This window comes from Lissotriton helveticus, chromosome 8 (assembly GCF_964261635.1).
Source record: "Lissotriton helveticus chromosome 8, aLisHel1.1, whole genome shotgun sequence".
Lineage (NCBI taxonomy): Eukaryota > Metazoa > Chordata > Amphibia > Caudata > Salamandridae > Lissotriton > Lissotriton helveticus.
This window is the reverse complement of record NC_136069.1, coordinates 1,723,756,507-1,723,777,733: the sequence shown is the minus strand read 5'-3', so window position 1 is coordinate 1,723,777,733 and position 21,227 is coordinate 1,723,756,507. Positions and strand designations below refer to the sequence as shown.

General features: G+C 46.5%; 1 protein-coding gene across 1 annotated transcript in view; it reads right to left on the bottom strand.

The window, feature by feature from the left end:
• LOC144774154 (NACHT, LRR and PYD domains-containing protein 12-like) overlaps positions 1-21,024 on the bottom strand; it is a 1,547,343-nt gene extending 1,526,319 nt beyond the window's left edge. Inside the window, exon 1 of the mRNA XM_078659170.1 lies at positions 20,730-21,024. Coding sequence (XP_078515296.1) covers positions 20,730-21,024 — 295 coding nt within the window. The remainder of the gene's footprint in view (positions 1-20,729) is intronic.
• Positions 21,025-21,227: the final 203 nt, after the last annotated feature.

Here is a 21,227-nt window from a genome sequence, read left to right as displayed (position 1 = left end):
GGCTGTGATTCCGTTTTGGAACCTATTGCTTAATGCATCAAAGTATTTTTAAGCCCCTGGTACATCAAGTGCTGTCATTATTTAAGGGATACCATGGATTTTATAAAAAATAATTGAAAATTTGGAATTGAATCCCTTGACTCAGAGATTGTTTACATTAGATGTTACATCCCTCTGCACACAAATATTGCAAGACGATGGACTGGTAGCAATTGAGTAGTTTTTGGAAGAAAGACCAAGGCCACATCACCTTCCAACTAGCTTCCTTCCAGAAGTGGCACGATTTGAATTGAGAAAAAAATATTTAAGTTTGGTGATGAGTACTTTGTTCAAATTAAAGGGACAGCCATGGGTTGCCCTTTTGCTCCAGAGTTGGCCATATTGTTTATTTCAAACTCAAGGAACAATTTATTTATCAGAACAATCCTTTTATTCATCATATTGACAAATGGGTAAGTTCATTGATGACATCTTTTGTGTGTTGAATCGACAAGATGACACTCTGAATCTGTTTTTTGGGGGATTAAACCACATGTCTTCTGATATCAAGGTCAGTATGACCAGCAACAGCTCCACTATTACATTTTTGGTTGTTGCATTAGTTGAAAATAATAGACAGCTTTAAACTATGCTGTTTTCTAAACGAACTGATCAAAACAATGCACAATATTAAACCAGTCATCGGAGTCTCCTTAACAGTTTTTTTTTTTTTCTTTATTGGTTTTTATGATAAAAAAAACAGAGATGCAATACATACATTTCAATCCAAAAAGAAAAAAAAGAAGCTTACAATGAAAAACAGTCACATCGATCATGAATGTACATCACTTTTCATTACTGGGAAGGCATTGCATTAACACTGGTAAAAGAATATAGGAGACATCTGTATATGCTTCAAATCAATCTAGGGTACCCGCTATTAAGCTGCTTCATTTCTGGCCTTCTAAGTAGCTTTTATATAAGCTCCAGAAGTTTTTAGGATGACTCCTAGGGGGAAGAAATTCACTGTATGATTCAGTTTGCGAATTGCAGAACAGCATATCTCTAGACCATTGAGTCAGGGTAGGTGGGGGACCACGCACCCAGTGCATTGCCACCACTCATTTTGCTATCAGGAGGCTAATGTCAATTAGGCGTCTAATATCTTTCTGGACCAGCTTGGTGAAGACCAGTAAGGGTAGCAGTGGATCCAGTCCAATAGGTTCTCCTGTAATCTCACTTAGCTTGGAAAATATTTGTATCCAAAAGTTAGCAATTAAGGGGCGTACGATGCTAAGTGTAAGAAGTCAGCCGCCTCCTCCCGCATCTTTCACATTTATCAGTTTAACGCAGACCACACCTATGTAACCTGACTGGGGTATGATATATTCTGTTAAGAAATTTAAATTGCATGAGGCTGTGACTACCATTAAGGGAAATGCGCTGCGTAGCCTCACAGCTGAGACTGGCACACAGTCGGCTTCAGGCGAGTCTCAGGTCTGGAAGACGCACTGAGGGATGCAGCAGAGTCGCAACAGGGCTCCTCAGGTGCAAGTCGCTCCTCGCAGGAAGGCAGCTAATCGCTGTGGCTCAGGGGACTCAGGGGGCTCCGGTGGGGTCAGCAATCCGCCTCAAGTAGAACTCACGGTTAGCTATAGAAGTCTATCAGGCCTGCTGCTGTGCGGGGTCGATCGCTGCGAGGGCCACGATCATGAACGCACCCCTCCGTTCAGGCCCCGCCTGCAGCTGTGTCGTCGAAGCACAGCTCGATCGAGTTCCCAGCCTGCGGGGCTTAGCGGGTCATGCTCACCACCTCACCTTACTGAAGGAGATGGAGCGGCACACCAGGCCGCACGGGAAGTGTGCGCTGTTGTAGGTCAATCGCCTGTTAGGTCCGGCTCACAGGCGACACCAGGCATGTTCAGAAATGGGCTCTGGCCTGGGAGAGACACCACGAGTAGTAGCTGCCAGTGGCAGGGTCTTCAGAACACGATGTGGTGCCACAAGGCAGGCGCCTCCAGTTGCGTCTGCAGTATGCATCAGGCAGAGCCCGCTGCCGGTTGTGGAAATCCACCGGGGCTACAGCTCAGTGCGATCATCAGAAGCAGAGGCCGCAGTCGCGGTCTGTGCGGTCTACTGCCTCAATGGTGGCATCGGAGAACAGCCCTCAGCATACTCTGTTGTTTTTCCTCGTTCATGAGGTGATCGCGATTAAGGATGTGAGGATATTTAATGCGTAGTGTGAATGGCTCGCGGAGCTCCTCTTTCACGCGCCCATCTTGTGCTGCGGCAAGCTTGACCCCTCAAGTCTCCTTGTTAGTTTACTCTACGGACAATTGCTTAGACTAGAGTCAAGTGAAAATATGCAGAAAAAAGTGAAACATTTTTCCATGCCAAAGCATTGAGGGAAAACTCAAAGAACGAGTGTACTCAAAAAAATGGTTAGGGATTCTATGAAACGAGCTTGGTGGTCTGCAGGAGAGACTCTCTCTGAGAAAAAAGAGAAACTTAGGACAGAAAGCTTGGTGTGCTTCTCAACACTGTCCAAACACAAGTCAATTCAAAAGTATTATCAGACAACCCTAGTTCTTGATCAAAAAATATGATAAATTACTCATAACTGTTTCCTTTAAAGAAGGAGTGAACTTTAGGCAGTCAATTGTTCCAAGCCACACACCACAAGCATCAATGATAAACAATTTTCAACAACTGTGGAATTTGGTACCATTGGAAGGACATTTCAAGCGCTGCACGAGTGTATGCAGCAATCAAACCATTGACAGTTTACTGTTCCAGCACAAAAACATCAAAAGGAAGCACAAAACATTTACAAACTGTAAAACTAGAAATTTGGTTTATGCAGTGAACAACTATATATTGGTATAACCAATCAGGCGGTCCGTCAAAGGATCATGCAGCATAAGTCAAGAATACGCATATGGTGATGGCAGAACCACTGGTTAATCACTGGATGGAGAAAGAACATACTGAAGCAGATTAGAGATGCACAGTGCTATCAGTCATCAAACCTGACCATCGGGGAGGGGATGTAGACATGAAATTAACCCCAAAAGAAGCTTATCTTATTTTGCATTTTAACATTGTCACTAAAGGACTTAATGAAATGACCAAGGTGTCATAAATTCAGAGTAGGCCTTATCATACTCTTAGCCTTAAATGCATTTCTGGTCTTTTTTTGATCCGCTTTTGGGCGTCTATCCCTCTTTGCTCCCAGAGGTGCCTTGACAAACTACATCCACAGTACTTCTTTTGGGGTATTCCCTGAAGGAAGCATCTGCGAACCTCATGCAGTGTGTCGCTAGTCACATCGAACGCACACACCTAGTTCTAAAGAGAGGCTTTCGGTGTTGTTCCAAGTGACGGCTAAGTCATCTGGTTTAGAACGGGTATACTGAGGATGGGTCAAGTACTTGAAGACGCTTGTTTGGTTGTCACTGCGCCGGATGTTCTTACCCGCACCTATTTTATTTACATCAGTTGTTTTCCGTTTCAGATTGAGCTTTGTCTGAAGCAAGTGAGATATAGCGATGCCGCAGGGGCCAAGGCTTGAGTAGGGGCTCCGTGTGATCCAATCTGAGGATTTGCAGAAATAACATTGTATTCATCAGAATAAGTTGGAAGACAATAGCCAATGTTTATGTTTTAGAAATATTCACCAGAGGGGTCCAGATGCCTTGTCTTTCAAGTATTTATAAAAAAAGTCATATGAACCTAAGGTAAAGCTTCTGGTAACAGAATGCAGAGATATAACCTTTATGGCCACCTCAATGAGGTGAAGTGTAGTGATATAGATTTTGGGCCTCATTTATAAGAAATGACGCATCGCTGTGTGAAAGCAGCGATGCGTCACTTCTCAGTGCGCACTCTTTGCGTCATGATTGATGCGTCATCTTTATAATATAATGCATCATGTTGCAAGGAGTTACAGATAAATCAGTATTTCCGACGTATCTGCAGGCGCAAAAGTGACGCATTGCTGGAGTGTGTCACAAAAGTGACGCAACTCGAGCAATGTGTACTTTCACATGAACAAGTTCCATGTTGTTCGTGCCTGCGTCAGTCTTACGCCTGCCATGAAGCAGGCGTAAGATTTTGACGCATTAGCGGCCAAGAAATGGCGCAGTGAAATCTTATAGATTTCACTGCGTCACTTTCATGACCCTTTCTTTAGTCAAAACGCCCCCCTTGCATACTTTATACCTTTCGCAGGTATAATGTGGCGCAGGGGTTTACAAAGTGACGCATCTACCTAGATGCATCACTTTGTAAATATGGCGCAACAAGGCGCATTTTTTATGCCACTGGTGCGTCACAAAAAGTGACGCACCGGCGGCGTAAAAGTGACGCACAGCCTCATAAATGAGGCCCTTTGTGTTTTTCCTTTGTAGTGCATAACAGTTCGGAGTCGTGTGATAATCCCAAAAATAAATGTATGGGTTTGAAACGTGTCGACATATGTGCAACCAACAAGCACTACAAAGTAACACTGTAATCAGGGTAGAAGGGAATGAAACATGTTAATATAATATTCCTGGTTACAGGAGCAGAGCATTGTTAGGTGGCTATGCCCATTGAAGAAGGAGTGCAAAATGAATGTTATTCCTGTTGTGAAGTTAGTAATATTTCCTGCTTGGGCAATTTTAATTCAGAAATGACAGATGTGTTTTAATTGTTTTCATTTTTTGTATTGTTTTGTCTTATTTGTAAATTTATATTTGTTTCCAATGTTCTTGATTATGTATGAAGAGTGGGTTCAATGTATTGCTTATTTATGAAAGCTCGTATTATGCTTCTGTGTATGGTTAATTTCAAAGTGATATGAGTAATCATTGAAAAATAAAGTGTCATCACTGTTATTGAATAGAGTGGTCATGTAAGAAACAAAGTATTTGTAAATACATTGTCGCTATTGGCATTATTTTGAGGTTTTGAGTCTTGCTGACAAGTTAGGGCCCAACCCCTGCAGTAAGTGGTGAACTATCTGAGAATGGCATTTAAAAAATTGTAATAAAAAAATCAGACCTTTCTTACTACAGAGGATTTTTCATTACAATTTTGTAGACAACAAACATGTACTGTCTACATCCTACCAATTGGAAATTACAGCATAGGAAATGTAATAAGGTAACTCCAATCCTATCCTATGTTTTTTACTGCCAGGGCATGTCAAACCTAAGGAGCATATTTACAAACCCCTTGTGCCACAGGAGTGCCAGTGTTTTTTAAGGCTCTTGTAGAGTTCAGTACAGGCCCATATCTATGAAGCCATGCGAAGTCACCCTGCGTGGCTTTTCATGGTGTTATAGATAAGGCGTAACGCCATGCAGCGCAAGTCGCTGCGTTGCATTATATTGAGGCAGGGAGGTGTGCCATGGGTGATGCTGTGGGTGTTCCCACCCAACACCCATGGATTTTGACACGACCCCTGGTTTGTAGCATAGCACAAATCTGGGGCATCGTTAAAAACTACCAAGAGCAGGTGTAACGAGGAGTAGTGTTTACATTTCTCCTTGTTTTTCCTCTTTCCACATATACTGCATTCTGTAGCACACAAACAAAGGAAAACACCTCGTGACAACCGTGCCAACAACACAAACACCCTTTCCCCATGTTGCAAAGGGAGGTTGCTTGGGGGCCACGGCTGCAATAGTTGTGCCTATGCTGGCTGAAAGGACGGGAATGCAAGGTATCTTGTAGATGGGATGCATTTCTGTCCTTCGAATTAGGCATAAGGCAGCTAAAGGAAATGACTTGCAGCGCTGCCCTACGCCAGTTCTTTGTAAATATGCCCCTAAATGTATATGTCCAGTCTTAATTACAATGCACCCGGGCCTCTGGGGTGCTATAGGGCCTACCTTAGGGGTGACATATATAATAAAAGGTGATTTTAAGGCTTGGCAAGGGGGTTACATTGCCAAGTCGACAAGGCAACCCAAGGCTGCCAACAGGCGGCAATGGCAGGCCAGCAAAATGTTTTAAGGCATTACTTAATTGGGTGGCACAACCAGCGCTGCAGGTCCACTAGTAGCATTTAATTAACCCACCCTGGGCATATGGTATAACATGTTTAATGGAGAGTGCAAAAACATTTTGTCAAAGTACATCGTCCTAAGGCCCATAAAAAAATCAGCATATATAGGAGGGGTGAGGGGGCAATGTTTGGGGGAAGAACAGCCAAAGGCTGACAGATCTAACAGCTGACTTCCAGTCTCAGCACCAAGGCCACAAAAACTGGTGAAACCTTCCTTGAGGAGTTGGTAGCCCAGAGCTCCTTGGGGAGTTGGTAGCCCGGAGCACTGGATCATTGTTCACCGCTGAAGTGCAGCCTTGGAGACTGAGCCCCAGTGCTCAAAAGTTACAGCTGAGTCTGCTGGACCCGGGAGCCTGTTGGAAAGCAATTTGGCCTCCCAGATGGAAAGTTATTGCCAGAAGAAGGGAATCCTGGTTTAATTGCCACCAGAGACCAGTGGCTACTGGTTTTTGGCTGGGCCCCATCAGGACTTTGAGGGACATCGACCTCTTGAGGGCCCTCTGTCACCGGGCCGACAACTGCAGCATCCTTGAACATCTTCCTCCTCCTACAGGCCTTGCATCAGGACCACTCCATTGAATTCAACACTGTCTCCCACTGCACCCTAGCCACCAGGCTCCACAGCGCCGGTGTCTGCGGCAAGGCCCTCGATTGGATCCGATCCTTACTCACCAGCAGAACTCAGCAGGTCAGACTCACTCCCTACCTCTCGGAACCAACAGAGACAACTGTGGTGTGCCCCAGGGGTCCTCCCTCAGCTTCACTCTCTTCAATGTCCACATTGACCCCATCGCAAACATCGTCAGGAAAAACGGGCTCAAAATCTTCTCATATGCTGACAACACCCAGCTGCTCCTCTCCCTCACCAACGAGCCCAACATCACCAGACACAGCTTACAAGAAGGGATGAAAGCTCTCACCACTTGAATGAAGAACAACTGAAATTCAACTCAGAAAAGACAGAAGTCCTCATCCATTGTCTCCTCCCCTCTGCATGGAATGACTCCTGGTGACCCTCCACCCTGCGAAATCCCCCACCCCGTCGGACCATGCACGAAACCCGGCATCATACTAGACTCATTGCTCACAATGAACTGCCAGATCAACGCCGTCTTCTCGACCTGCTTCAATACCGTCCACATGCTTCAAAAGACTTTCAGATGGATCCCAACCAAATCCAGAAAAACTGTCATACACGCGCTCATCAGCAGCAGACTGGACTACGGTAACACTCTCGATGCCGGAATCAACACGAAACTCCTTCACAAACTCCAGACTGTCCAGAACACCACAGCCAGACCGATCTTTGACATTCCCCGTCACAGTCACATCACCCAACACCTCTGTGATCTCCACTTGCTCCCCATCAAAAGAAGAATAACCCTCAAGCTCCTCACCCATGCATACAAGGCCCGTCACAATACCAGACCCGCAAACCTGAACAGGCGCCTCTCCTTCCATGTACCCCATTGACACCTCCAATCAGCCCAGCTCTCACTGGCCACCGTCCCGCGTATCAGCAAGACTAGAACGGAATGAAAGTCCTTGTTCTACCTCGCAGACAAAGCCTGGAACCGCCTCCACCTCCAGCAATCTCCCATATTGCCCCAGTTCAGGAAGAACCTCAAGACCTAGCTTTGGGGTGAATCCAGCACTCAATGGAACTGCTACCCCTCCCCCAGCGCCTTGAGATGGGGGAGTAGTTGCGCTTTACCAACCCTGGTTGATATGTTGCTATTAATACTGGAACTGGACAGGAGACCAATTTTTCTATAAGGTAACTGTTCCTTGGGGCTTTGTTTGGCAAATTAAACATTGTGTCATGCCCACACTTTTCTTTATAATACATAAAAGCCACCTATAGGGTCGGCCCTGGATATCCAGAGCGCAGGATGCAGTTTATTTAAAAAGTAGGACATGTGCTTTTACTTTTTACATGTCCAGGGAGAGAAAATCGCTCAAATTAGTTTTTCACTACTGCAAGGCCTATCTTTCTCTCATACGATACCATTGGAGTTGCCTTATACAATTTATAAGTGTAATTTCCCAATGGGAAGAGATAACCAGTTCATGTTTGGTGTCTCTGGAATAACAATTTAAAATCCTAAATTATGGTGAAGTCGGATTTTAAATTGGAATTCTGGAAAGCCTTTTGGAAAGTTGGCATTTTCTTGTCTTAACAATATGTTATGTTATATATTTCTTGTAGCGCGCACTGCTAGTCGAGACTGTCCTGGCGCGAGAGAGGATTCAGTGTCAGAAAGTAACAAAAAGGGATAACATAACAAGAGAGGATATGTACATTACATAAGTTGCTTGAATAAGAAAGTTTTAAGATGCTTTTTAAAATACGTAAGGTTTGTCGTGTGTCTCAGATGGTCAGGGAGGCTATTCCATAGCTGGGCAGCTATGACCGTCAGGGATTTTCCCCCCAGACGAGCTCTCTTAAATCTGGGAGTGACCAGATGTCTGAGGGAGGCCGATCTCAGTTGTCGCGGGGGATGGTAGAAGGCAAACCTGGCACTGAGGTATGGTGGGCATGGACCATGTAGGGCCTTAAAGGCCAGTGTTAAGACCTTAAAGCGCACTCTAAGAGCAACTGGAAGCCAATGAAGATCCGCCAGTTGTCTTCGCACACTATGGCATTTAGGGATGTTGAATAGGAGCCTCACTGTCGCGTTCTGGACTACCTGCAGTTTGCGAAGCAGGAAATCGGGTGCGCCCGCATAAAGCGCATTAGCGTAATCCAGACGCGACAGAATGAGTGCTCTAGCAACTGTTTCCTTCGCTTCTTGGGTGAGAAGTGGGAAGAACTTCCGGAGGGTGACCAGAGTCCCATAGCAGGTTCCAGCCAGTCTCGAGATCTGATCTCGAAAGCACAGGTCGGCACCGAACCATATCCCAAGATTTTTGGCAACTCCACAATTTCCAGATGGACACGGCAATCCAGTGGGCCAGATAGATTCCCTAAATCCCTCCGGGAATTGGCCATACAAGAGAATCTCCGACTTGTCCTCGTTGCATTTAAGCTCAGCCTTGGCCAGCCAGGCAAATACTGCGGACAAGCATGATTGGACTCTCATTGTATCAAGGTTGCTCTTGTCCCACGTGAAGAGAAGCTGGGTGTCATCGGCATAGGCCATTATTTTGGCACCCAGACTCTCTGCAAGATGTACCAGGGGGTCAGGTATACATTGAAGAGCAGGGGGCTTAGAGTCGACCCTTGGGGGACTCCAGTGTCCACACTGCTAATCGATGACTGGTAAGGGGGGAGCCAAATTTGTTGAGAACGGTCCGTGAGGAAGGACTTAACCCACATGAGAGCAGCACCAGTGAGGCCAATGTCTTCAAGCCTAGAGATCAACTGGGCTTGAGGGACCGTGTCGAACGCGGCAGAGAGGTCCAACAAAATTAGGGCCGCTCTGCCGCCTCCGTCCAAACAGTCCCTAATAGCCTCAGTGACCTCTACCAGCGCAGTCTCGGTGCTGAAGGTGGAGCGAAAACCTGACTGGGCAGAGTGTAATGCCCCCGTAGATTCCACAAACCTCTCAAGCTGGCGAAATGCCACTTTCTCACAGACTTTGGCTATTGCTGGGAGCAGGGAGATGGGTCTGTAGTTGGATACAATATATTCCCTGTAGCCTGTCTGGTCATATGACTCGATGCAGCTGACAGTTGAGCTTTATGTATTCCTCCGAAACAGCCACACAAAATACGGAGATAATGTGTTCCCGGATGGGCTATCAATGTCAGGATGGGAGGGCAGAGCAACACCAGCCACCTCAGCTCCACCAGCCTCTGCGGCAATCTTGCAGACATCGGACTCAAACAACATGTCACCACACTGACACAGAGAGTAGGACACACCCTCGACCCTATCTTCACTGCAGGTAACAACTTTCACTTCAGCCACACAACGCAATCACCATGGACCAACCACCACTGCATCCACTTCACCATTGACAAGCCCAAGGCACCAAAGCCAACCCCCGCCCACCACGAAGGAACTGGAACAAGGTGACCGACAAACAATTGAACGCCATCCTCACCCAAGGCAAACACACCAGGGCATCTGATGCAAACTCCACAACCAGATGACTCAACACCTGGATCTCCAACTGCGCAGACAAGCTCATCCACTACGCAACCCAGGCAAACAGCGCCCCAGGAAGGCTGCCTGGTTCACCTCCGATCTCCAAGAAGCCTGGCGCAACTGCAGATGCCTGGAGAAGAACTGGAGGAACACCAAGACAACTTACACTGACTTGTTTTGGAAACGAACCTGTAGCGCCAGGACGCCGGAGGAGCACAGCGGACCCTCAGTGCAGCAGACCCTTTTGCAGCTGACCCCTTTGTGGATTCCGCCCGCCTCCACGACTCGCCGGACCCGCTTCGCGGGTCCCGCAGCGCGTCGTCTGCCAGGAGGCAGCAACTAAATCACCAGGAGGAGCGCGGGGCAGGCGAGTAACCAGCGGGGCTGCGAGCATAGGCAGGGGACTCCAGTGTCCAGGAGCCCCTGCGCGCCCAATCACCATCACCTGGGCTGCTCTCCCCGCTGGCCACGCCCCCCCGCCAACGGAGGTAAAAGCAAACCTCACCTTTTGCCTGTGGGACTTGTTTTGGAAACGAACCTGCAGCGCCAGGACGCCGGAGGAGCACAGCGGACCCTCAGTGCAGCAGACCCTTTTGCAGCTGACCCCTTTGTGGATTCCGCCCGCCTCCACGACTCGCCGGACCCGCTTCGCGGGTCCCGCAGCGCGTCGTCTGCCAGGAGGCAGCAACTAAATCACCAGGAGGAGCGCGGGGCAGGCGAGTAACCAGCGGGGCTGCGAGCATAGGCAGGGGACTCCAGTGTCCAGGAGCCCCTGCGCGCCCAATCACCATCACCTGGGCTGCTCTCCCCGCTGGCCACGCCCCCCCGCCAACGGAGGTAAAAGCAAACCTCACCTTTTGCCTGTGGGACTTGTTTTGGAAACGAACCTGTAGCGCCAGGACGCCGGAGGAGCACAGCGGACCCTCAGTGCAGCAGACCCTTTTGCAGCTGACCCCTTTGTGGATTCCGCCCGCCTCCACGACTCGCCGGACCCGCTTCGCGGGTCCCGCAGCGCGTCGTCTGCCAGGAGGCAGCAACTAAATCACCAGGAGGAGCGCGGGGCAGGCGAGTAACCAGCGGGGCTGCGAGCATAGGCAGGGGACTCCAGTGTCCAGGAGCCCCTGCGCGCCCAATCACCATCACCTGGGCTGCTCTCCCCGCTGGCCACGCCCCCCCGCCAACGGAGGTAAAAGCAAACCTCACCTTTTGCCTGTGGGACTTGTTTTGGAAACGAACCTGTAGCGCCAGGACGCCGGAGGAGCACAGCGGACCCTCAGTGCAGCAGACCCTTTTGCAGCTGACCCCTTTGTGGATTCCGCCCGCCTCCACGACTCGCCGGACCCGCTTCGCGGGTCCCGCAGCGCGTCGTCTGCCAGGAGGCAGCAACTAAATCACCAGGAGGAGCGCGGGGCAGGCGAGTAACCAGCGGGGCTGCGAGCATAGGCAGGGGACTCCAGTGTCCAGGAGCCCCTGCGCGCCCAATCACCATCACCTGGGCTGCTCTCCCCGCTGGCCACGCCCCCCCGCCTATCACGTGGTTGTAGAGTATTAAGGAGCCTAGCATTCCCGCCTCGCGGGAGCGAGCGGGAGCGACCGGGAGAAGCCCGGGACAAGGGTGGGGCCGTCTAAGGCCGTCCAAGGACGTACAAGGTCGGGTCGGGGCTACCCCCCTTCTATTTTTCCTATCGATTCCAAACTGTTTCCATTATATGTTCATTAATCATTTTTTATAAAACTGGCACTATAAATTGTGCTTTTGCTTAACTCTTATGATGTCCACACGCTCAGGGAAGAGTAGACAGATTACCGTTAAGACAAATAATGGTAAAGCCACTGGAACTTTGGACGATTTTATAAGCCGGGCAACCGGGATTTTAGAAAAGGAAATTGCCCTCACAGAAAAGCGTCTGTCACTTGACTTGATTACAGGAAAACGCTCGTCCCTGGGGAATATTGCATTAAAAATTACCCCTACCAAATTACCTACTCCTGAGCAAAGTTTACTTTGTTCGGATAGTAATTTGGAGGCTAGTCCAAATCTAGAGATAATCCCTGAATCACAGACAGTCCTGATAGCGGACCCAGGGGATTCCCAAATTGAGGCATCTTCACTTACTCCCATACCCATTTCACCAGATATTACGGGAGTAAATGTAAATGTAATAGATAACAACCCGAGTAATTCAAGTAATAATGTCCCTACCCCTACACAAGATCAGATAGTGGCATCTCAGCGGGAACCTCATAACCCAAATAAACGTAAGAGAGGTGGCACTCATAGGAAAGGGGCAAAATCAAAATTAGCGAAGCCAGCACCATCTAAAACCGTAACAATCCCCACTAAACCAAAGGGTCCCCAATTAGCTAACATGGGACAGAAAACCTTCTCTTTTAGCACCAACAATAATGACCGCCTTCTGGGGGAAATTGAGAAATTAGTTCAAATACTCCTGTTGCCTGTTTTAGAGAAAATCCAGATTGTTAACCTGAAGTTAGATCAACTGGAATATATTATTTCCTCCAATACCAATCCTCTTGAAACTTCAGCAAGTAAGACCAAATTGACTGAAGAGGGGGGTACACGAAACAAGAACAAAAATATCATTGTTAGCAATAGTGACCCAAAAAAGGGGAGTGAAAATAAAAGTAAAAACACAAACGCCAAAATGCCTATAACTTCTAATCCTAAGGTGGTACCGGCTCCGCTAGTTCAAACAAAACCAATACCACTACCCCGTTCTAAACCCGTTTCTGCGGATGCTGCAGGGACATCTGGTCAAAAAATGGGCAATGTGGCATCAACGACGGAAGCCGCGACCCCCAAACAGGGAAGTACCCAAGGGCAAAAACAAATAAAACAAACAGGTTTACAGGGTTCCGTAAAAAATACAAAAAGCACTGATAGTGAGGCAGTACATCGAAAGAAACCACCACCCCTGAACTTGCCGCCAGATTCAGCCCCTTTTATGGTAATACTTACCGGAGTACCCCCACTCCCCCCCAATAAAACAGAATCTACCCAGGAGCTAAGAAATAAAATAACATTTTGGCTTAACATTAATAGACCACTCCCCTCCGACTCCAAAACAAACATACTTAGTGTACGCAGAGTCCCCTGGGTAGGCCCGAGTGAAAAGGATCTCGAGGGGGATTGTATCTTGATTAACTTCAGTGACACCTGGGTAAAAGATGTTATCTGTAGTAAACCGAGATTTGCTAGAGTTGGGGATATCCAGTGCATAGGTCTGGAGTATTTTTACCCAAGCCTGAATTTTGTACCCCAATCTCTCCCCCATAAGAACGCTAGGCAGGTATTTAACAACGAAATGTATCCTATGTGGACCCACAGAAATAGGGCTATATGGCCAAGCCAGAACAACTGGGGACCCTCTCAACAGGGTGATGCCTTTTCCTGGGAACTGACCCACAGTAACAACAACTACCCCTTGCAAGCTTGGCATAACAACTTAAGACCAAGGTTTCAGGGAGAGGATTATGTAGGATGGCCCCCAAATAATGTCCTCCTGAGAAATCGCTTTAATCCACTTGTAGGCATGGAAGAGATCGATTGACCATCACAAGATCCTCTCAGGATCATGGATAATTCAGTATTAGGAGAACCCAGCCTGTGGGAGAAGGGGGAAAGTGGCAACAACATCTCACTGGAGATTGCTCCCACCGATGATGACCAAACTCCCGATGCTCAAGCACTTGAGGTATTTTTTGACAGAGAATCTGATTTAAGTTTAACCCCTTCTGGGAACAATTTAATAGAAGCAATAACAGAACAAGACAAGAGACAAAAAAATGATCAAAAGATGGGCCTAATCTCGTGGAATATTGCTGGACTTGCATCAAGACTTGAGGACGAGGCATGGTTGGATTTTGTGGGGGACTGTGACATCCTGTGCCTGCAGGAAACATGGAGTAGAACTGCCCAGAGTATGGAGGGTTTCCAAGCTTTTAACACCTTAGCAATACCCTCTCAAATGGGCAGGGCAAAAGGTGGTTTAATGTCAGCAACCTCGCTAAAATTATGTAAACTTGTGGCCTCTATAATAGTTGATTCACCTTGGTTCCAAGTGTTGATGTTGATTCATTTGTTCCCTGAACCATTGTTGTTGATCAATTGGTATTATAATATTTTTGACAACAATGAGACAACTGTAATCCTGGAATTAGAAAGGGCCATAGCTGGGGTACGTCAAGAACATCCCCAACTATTTGTTATCTGGTTGGGAGACTTCAACTGTTCACTATGTGCCCATGGTGATTCAAAGGTGTGTGGCTTGACAGATTCACATGAACAACCGCTGTCACATTTTAAACACACACCCCAGGGGGATGCGTTAAATAATATCATTATTTTAAATGATTTATGTATATTGGAGCCCTGGGTTGGCCCAAACTCTGTGCCTATACCGACGTTCCAGGGAACTAGGGGCACTATGAGTTTTATTGACTTTGTAATTGTCTCTAGTGGGCACCTTTCCTATGTTGATAAGTTGGAGGTAATACCTAATGCTGCCAGTGACCATAACCCTTTAATTTTAACCTTGTTTTGTCCGGTTAAACCCAAACATTCTATTTGGGAGCAACCGGTAAAGTATAGTAAAAATCAAGGTATCACCCTTAAATGGGGCAAAATAGATGCGGTGGGTCTTGAGGCAGAGATCCTAAATGGATATAGTGCTGAATATGAGGCCTGCCTCATACCTACAACCGGCCCAGAAGAGGTTATAGGTAATTTTGAATCCCTATGTGAGCATGTAGCTGAGCGCCTAATAAAACCAATTGGTAAAAACAAAAAGTCAGGCCCAAGATGGTTTGATGCTGCATGTTCAGCAACTCAGAGATTGCTGAAAGCAGCATTAAAACAAAAACCTAGGGATATAAAATCAGTTAGAGCAGCTAGATCAGCTTATAAAGGAGCTATTAAAACAAGGAAGTTGGGTTTAAAAAATCAAGCCTGGGAAGACTTAGAAAAGTCAACAGAATTAAAGGATAGCAGACTATTCTGGGAAGTCATCAATCGCCCCCTTTTTGCAAATAATGATATGGATAATATCGTAATGGAGATTGATTGTGATTCGTGGGAAACCCACTTTGGGAATATTTTTAATCCTCATAATATCCAACCAAATGTGATACCGACAGGAGACGAAAGGGTATCTGTGGTTCCCCAATCTTCCCTCTCTCTAAGTTTGTCGCTGACTCTGCAAGAAGTGGAGGACGCGTTAATAAAAGGTACATCACTAAAAGCACCTGGCCCCGACCGAGTACCATTGGACTTTTTTAAGCACAATATCAAAGTCTGGGCACCTGTATTGTTGAATGTTTTTAAAGCAGTCGTCACTAGCCATATTCCTGCATCCTGGAAGGAGGCAGTGGTGGTGCCAATTTTTAAGAAGGGCGATAGATCTGATCCCCGATGCTATCGCCCAATCTCTCTAATTGACGCATCATGCAAAATTTTGGGCAGGGTTATTTTAGCACGATTAGAATCATGGGCGGACTCGGTAGGCCTTATTGTAAATTCCCAATATGGATTTAGAAAAGGTAAAGGCACTGTTGAACAGTGCCTTAATTTGGCGTTAATTATTGGGAAATACATAAAGGCAAAAAAATCTTCAATCCACCTTGCTTTTATGGACCTATCAAGTGCATTTGACACTGTGTGTCGTAGTAAGCTGTGGCAAATGATGGAGGAAATGGGTTTCGAGGAACCCCTGGTCACTCTTCTTCGCAGACTCCATGAATCCACCACGGTGGCCATAAGGTTTGGACCAGGGGGGGAGAAAACCAAGTCCATTCCCTCGACCGAGGGTGTCCGACAAGGATGCATATTAGCTCCTTTTTTATTCCTTGTATATACTAATGGCCTGGAAAAATACCTGCTGGACCATTGCCATGATTTCCCAAAAGTAAATGGTAGAAGCACTCCAATGCTTTCCTATGCCGATGATACGGTACTCATGACACTAACTGCAAATAGCATGCAGCACTGTCTTGATGCTTTTCACAAATTTATGTTGGACCTAGATCTCAAAGTGAATTTCGCTAAGTCTTTTATCATGGTCTGTGGCCCAAAGGGCACAAAGAGCAGAAAGTTTGCAGTGGGTACCTCCGTCATTGACAAGGTTGAAAATTTTAATTATTTGGGAAATCTTTTTAATCACAAATTAAGTTGGGCACCGTTAATGAAAACACGAGTGCAGAGTGCCAGTCGCTCAATAGAGGGATTGTTCCGCTTTTGTGGCAAATTAGGCCAAAAACCCATTTCACATTTAAAAACCCTGTATAAAGCAAAATGTCTGTCGATTGCTACCTATGGGGCGGGGGTCTGGGGGACAGATAGCCCCGACACGATACAGATTATGGAAAACAAATTTTTAAAACGTGTCTTGGCCATCCCATCAGGCTCCTCAAATAAATTCGCCCACAATGAATTAGGTTTAAACTATGTAAGCGACATTATTCGTCTTTCTCCTCTGTTGTTATGGGGCAAAATATGGGTATCGGAGGACCTACAGCTTACTAAGGATATTATCCAGGACTGTTTGAAATTGTCAAATATGAATCAAATCCCCTGGTTATCCTACGTAAATGAAATGTTTCATAAAATTGGTTTGGGTGACACCTTTGACAACCCTGAAAACATACAGGGAGATATTAAAAATGTAATTAAATCAAATTACTGGAAATCATCGATTGTAAATTGTATGGACAGCCCCCATGCATCCAAGGCTGTCTTACAGCATCAGTTCTATCTGACTTTTACAAATCATGTACAATGGCGTTTTTATTTGACAAGATTCAGGCTACATACTTTGCATTTTCTTTTTGCATTCCCCATACAGGGGGGCTGGTGTAAGGAACTCCCACCTTGCAACTGTAATTACAAAGATAGCCAAAACACAATGCATCTTGTTCTTTTTTGTTCCTTATATAAAGACCCGAGAACTAGGTTTATTAAACCGATTCTCAAGGAAGAACAAATACGCCATTACAAAGAGGGTTATGATTTCTTAATATCTCTGTCATCCCCCACAGTCTGCTGCGCAATGTTGAACTTTATTCGCGTGTCACTCCAGATTAGGAAACGGTATGGCTAATTTTGCCCCAAGAACTATACCATTTGACATGTGCACTTTATAATCCTGTACCGTGATTCTTTTCTATTTTTATTTTTACTTGTTCCCAAAAAACACCCCTGCCTGATAAAATTATGTATTTACCAGAGATGATTAACTTAAAGTAATAATATGGTTATGTGACTTTTTCTGCCAATGAACTTTTATAGTGCCATAAATTGTAAAACTGTTTTTATAGTGAATTCTTAACTGTGTGTTGTAAATGTACTTCTACTTTTATGATTCTTGTATTGAATCGAATAAAGTTTTGAAATGAATGAATGAATGACAACTTACAACTACTCCACCTACTAGGACGCCATGATGAACTACTACAACCAAATCAGAACTACCACAACCAAATCAGAACAACCAAAAGGAAGTTCATCCACAACAAAATCCTCACCAACTCCACCAACTCCAAGGAACTCTTCAGTGTCATCCAGGAATTCACCAACCCATGCAACAAAGCCAGAGACAAACCTCTGCTACAAACTTGGAACCTACTTCCACCTCAAGATCAGAACTCTCTATGAAAACTTCATCGACAACACACAAGACGCCGCAGCCGACTACCCGCCCACCAGAGACACCAACCAGCCCACCTTCTCCAACTGGACAACGATCATGACCAAAGACACCACCAAGATCATGAAAGGCATTAACTCGGGAGCCCCCACCAACCCCTGCCCCCCGCACATCTACCACAGAGCCGCGGACACCATCGCACCTGAACTACAACACACTATCAATACCACCTTCTCAACAGGCACCTTTCCAGACGACTGGAAGCACGCAGAAGTCAGGCCCCTGCTCAAGAAGCGCATGGCCGACCCCACGGACCTCAAGAACTACCGATCCATCTCGCTCCTACCCTTCGCGGCCAAAGTGGCAGAGAAAGCAGTCAACAGGTAACTGAAACAATTCATTGAACAGAACACTGTCCTCAACCCGTCCCAATCCAGGTTCCGAAGCAACCACAGCACGGAGACCGATCCACTAGCTGCCACAGAAGATATCTGCACCCTCCTAGACAAAGGCCACACTGCAGTCCTCATCCTCCTCGATCTATCTGCAGCTTTCGGCACCCTCTCTCACTGCACACTAATCACCAGACTACATGATGACGGCATGCAAGGAACGGCCCTGGACTAGATCTGAACGTTCCTCACCAGAAGAAAGCCAAAGGATCAGACTACCACCCTTCCTATCCGCTCCCATGGACATCATCTGCGGAGTCCCTCAGGGGTCGTCTCTGAGCCTGACCTTCTTCAAAATCTACAGGGCCCTCTTGCAGCCATCGTCCTACAACATGGCCTTAACATCATCTTTTACGCTGACAATGCCCAGCTCATCATCTCCCTCACCAGAGACCTCTCCATCGCAAAACCCAGCTTCCAGAGAGGAATGCAAGACATCGCAGTCTGGATGACCAACAGCTGCCTCAAACTCATTGAGGAAAAAACAGAAGAACTCATCCTGGGAACCACCCCTTCAGCATGGGACAGCACCTGGTGGCCCACTGCCTTTGGCAGCCCACCTACCCCCTTAGACCACGCCAAGAACCTCAGCATCATACTCGACACATCACTCGCCATGAACAGACAGGTCAATGCCGTCACCTCCAGCTGCTTCAACACCCTCTGCATCTTCCGCAAGACCTTCAAGTGGATCACCCCTGAGTCAGGAAGAAAGTCACTCACACACTCATCATCAGCAGACTGGACTACGGAAACGCTCTCTATGCCGGCATCAACAAATCCCTTCTCCGCAAACTCTAAACGATACATAACACCGCAACCAGACTCCTCCTCGGCATCCCCCGACACGAACACATCAGCCAACACCTGTGGACACACCACTGGCTCCATGTGGAGAAGAGAATCACCTTCAAAATCTTCACTCACGCCTAAAAAAATGCCTACACAACAACGAACCCAAAAACATCAACGACAGAATAAACTTCCACATATCCAGAAGAAACCTCCGATCCTCCAACCTCACACTGGCTTAAACCCTGCGCATCAACAGAGCCAGAGCAGGTGGAGTATCATTCTCCCACATTGCATCCAAGACCTGGTATGAGCTACCAATAGACACCATGCGCGCCCCCACCCTGAACACTTTCAGGAAGACTCTCAAGACCTGGCTCTTCAGATGAACGGAGCTGCATACCTCTCCTCCCCCAACGCCTTGAGACCCTCACGGGTGATTAGCGCGCTTACAATTCCCTGATTGATTGATTGATTGAGGAGCTAGGCACAGACCTACTCACACCTCAATAGGCTGCGTCCTGCCTCCACAGAAAGGGTTGAATAACCCCTGCAGTTAGACTGGAGCCAGGGCAGCGAAGGCAGGATGCCTAGGGACTTGAAACCTCTAGAAGATTCTCCCGCATTTCAAAGGCACAACTGGGTGTAAATACAGGAGCTCGCACACCACCACTTCAGTAGATGTCTGAGCCTGTGGATAAACTACTAGGAAGACGGACTGCTATGCTGCTGAAGGATTGTCACTCTGCTCGACCACACTCTGTTGGGCTCCCGCTTTGGTATGCTGACCAGTTCAGCCTGATCACCTTATCCTAGTGTCCTGAGAAACAATTGCTCCACCGCAGATTCCAACTCCCTGTGCTACTGGGTGTAACAAAGTTGTGTCCTCCTCCCCATACGCTAGACTGGCATCGTCCCAGACAGATTAGGTTCTGGTTCCCGGTTCACTTCATGTTAACGACTGGACCTCAACCTCTCTTTATAACTCTGAGAGCCCTGAGGAAACCTCAGGCATACAGGATTATAGGGGCGAAACACGTGTGGGCTGAGCGCAGTCCAGAAGGTTCCACATGTAGAAAGTACATCTAATATCAGCAACAACAAGAAGCTGAGGTTTCAACATTAATTCATGGACTAAATAGAAAACAACAACCTGCTCAAGGCTCCTCAATTGAAGAGGGATAGACTACAAATACTGTTATATTTGATATGAAATAAATCCTTTCTGTTTTACCGAATGCTGGTACATCCGTTCATTATTTTTGCATTTGAACATATAAAGGCTTTGCTTATCTATTTGTTTTTGTAATCTGGGAAGCCTTACCTATACAGTCACATCAAACATAGTACCCGGGATAGAGTGACCTCCTGGGACGCAAGACACTTATGAATACCAGGCACATGTAACATACATGTCCCATTCTAGGGCAGCCTAATACAACCTAATAATACACAACCTCATACATGACACAACAGTTGTGCTCCACCAGAGAATGCCTTTTTGTTTCTTTCTACAGCTGTAGTTTGTATGTAGCACAAATAAAATAACTGCCAGTAAGATGCTGCATTGTGAGCACAGCCTCAAAGCCACCCTGAACACACAGTTTAACAATCCCTGCCATTCCAATTCACTCTTTTTTATTCTAAGTTCAACAAGAACGCATTGCTCAGCTCCAAGTTCACATTCCCAGGGTACTTACATCTCTGCACTGAAGGTTTAAATTCGTCCAATAGGTCGAGTCTGGGAGCTCTCTCCAGTAATTCCTGTGTGATCTCGAAGGCCCTTCGATCACCGTAACATTGAATCATAGCATCTGCGGTATCCACCCAGTCTGCGCTTTCAAGTCGTGATCTTGGGATCTTTGATTGTCCAGGTGTGACAGCGACATCTTGGAGACGAATTTTGAATTCCTTGAACTCTTTGCCAGTTAGTTCTTCTAAAAAATGTTGGATCACATCTCTGGCCGTCTCTGGGATGTTTTTTTGTTGAGCCATTATAAAGCATCAACCTCAGCGGCTGCAATGACAAAATAATGCATCTTTCAGGTCATTTTAGCTGAGATTCGTTACACATACTCAATGTTATGGACGACTGATTGGGTTAATAACAGTATGAACCCCTGTGTAGACGCCAGAGCCCTGACAATCATATATCCTTACACATAGAGACAGACGCTAGTCATCTTCAGAGCCTTACA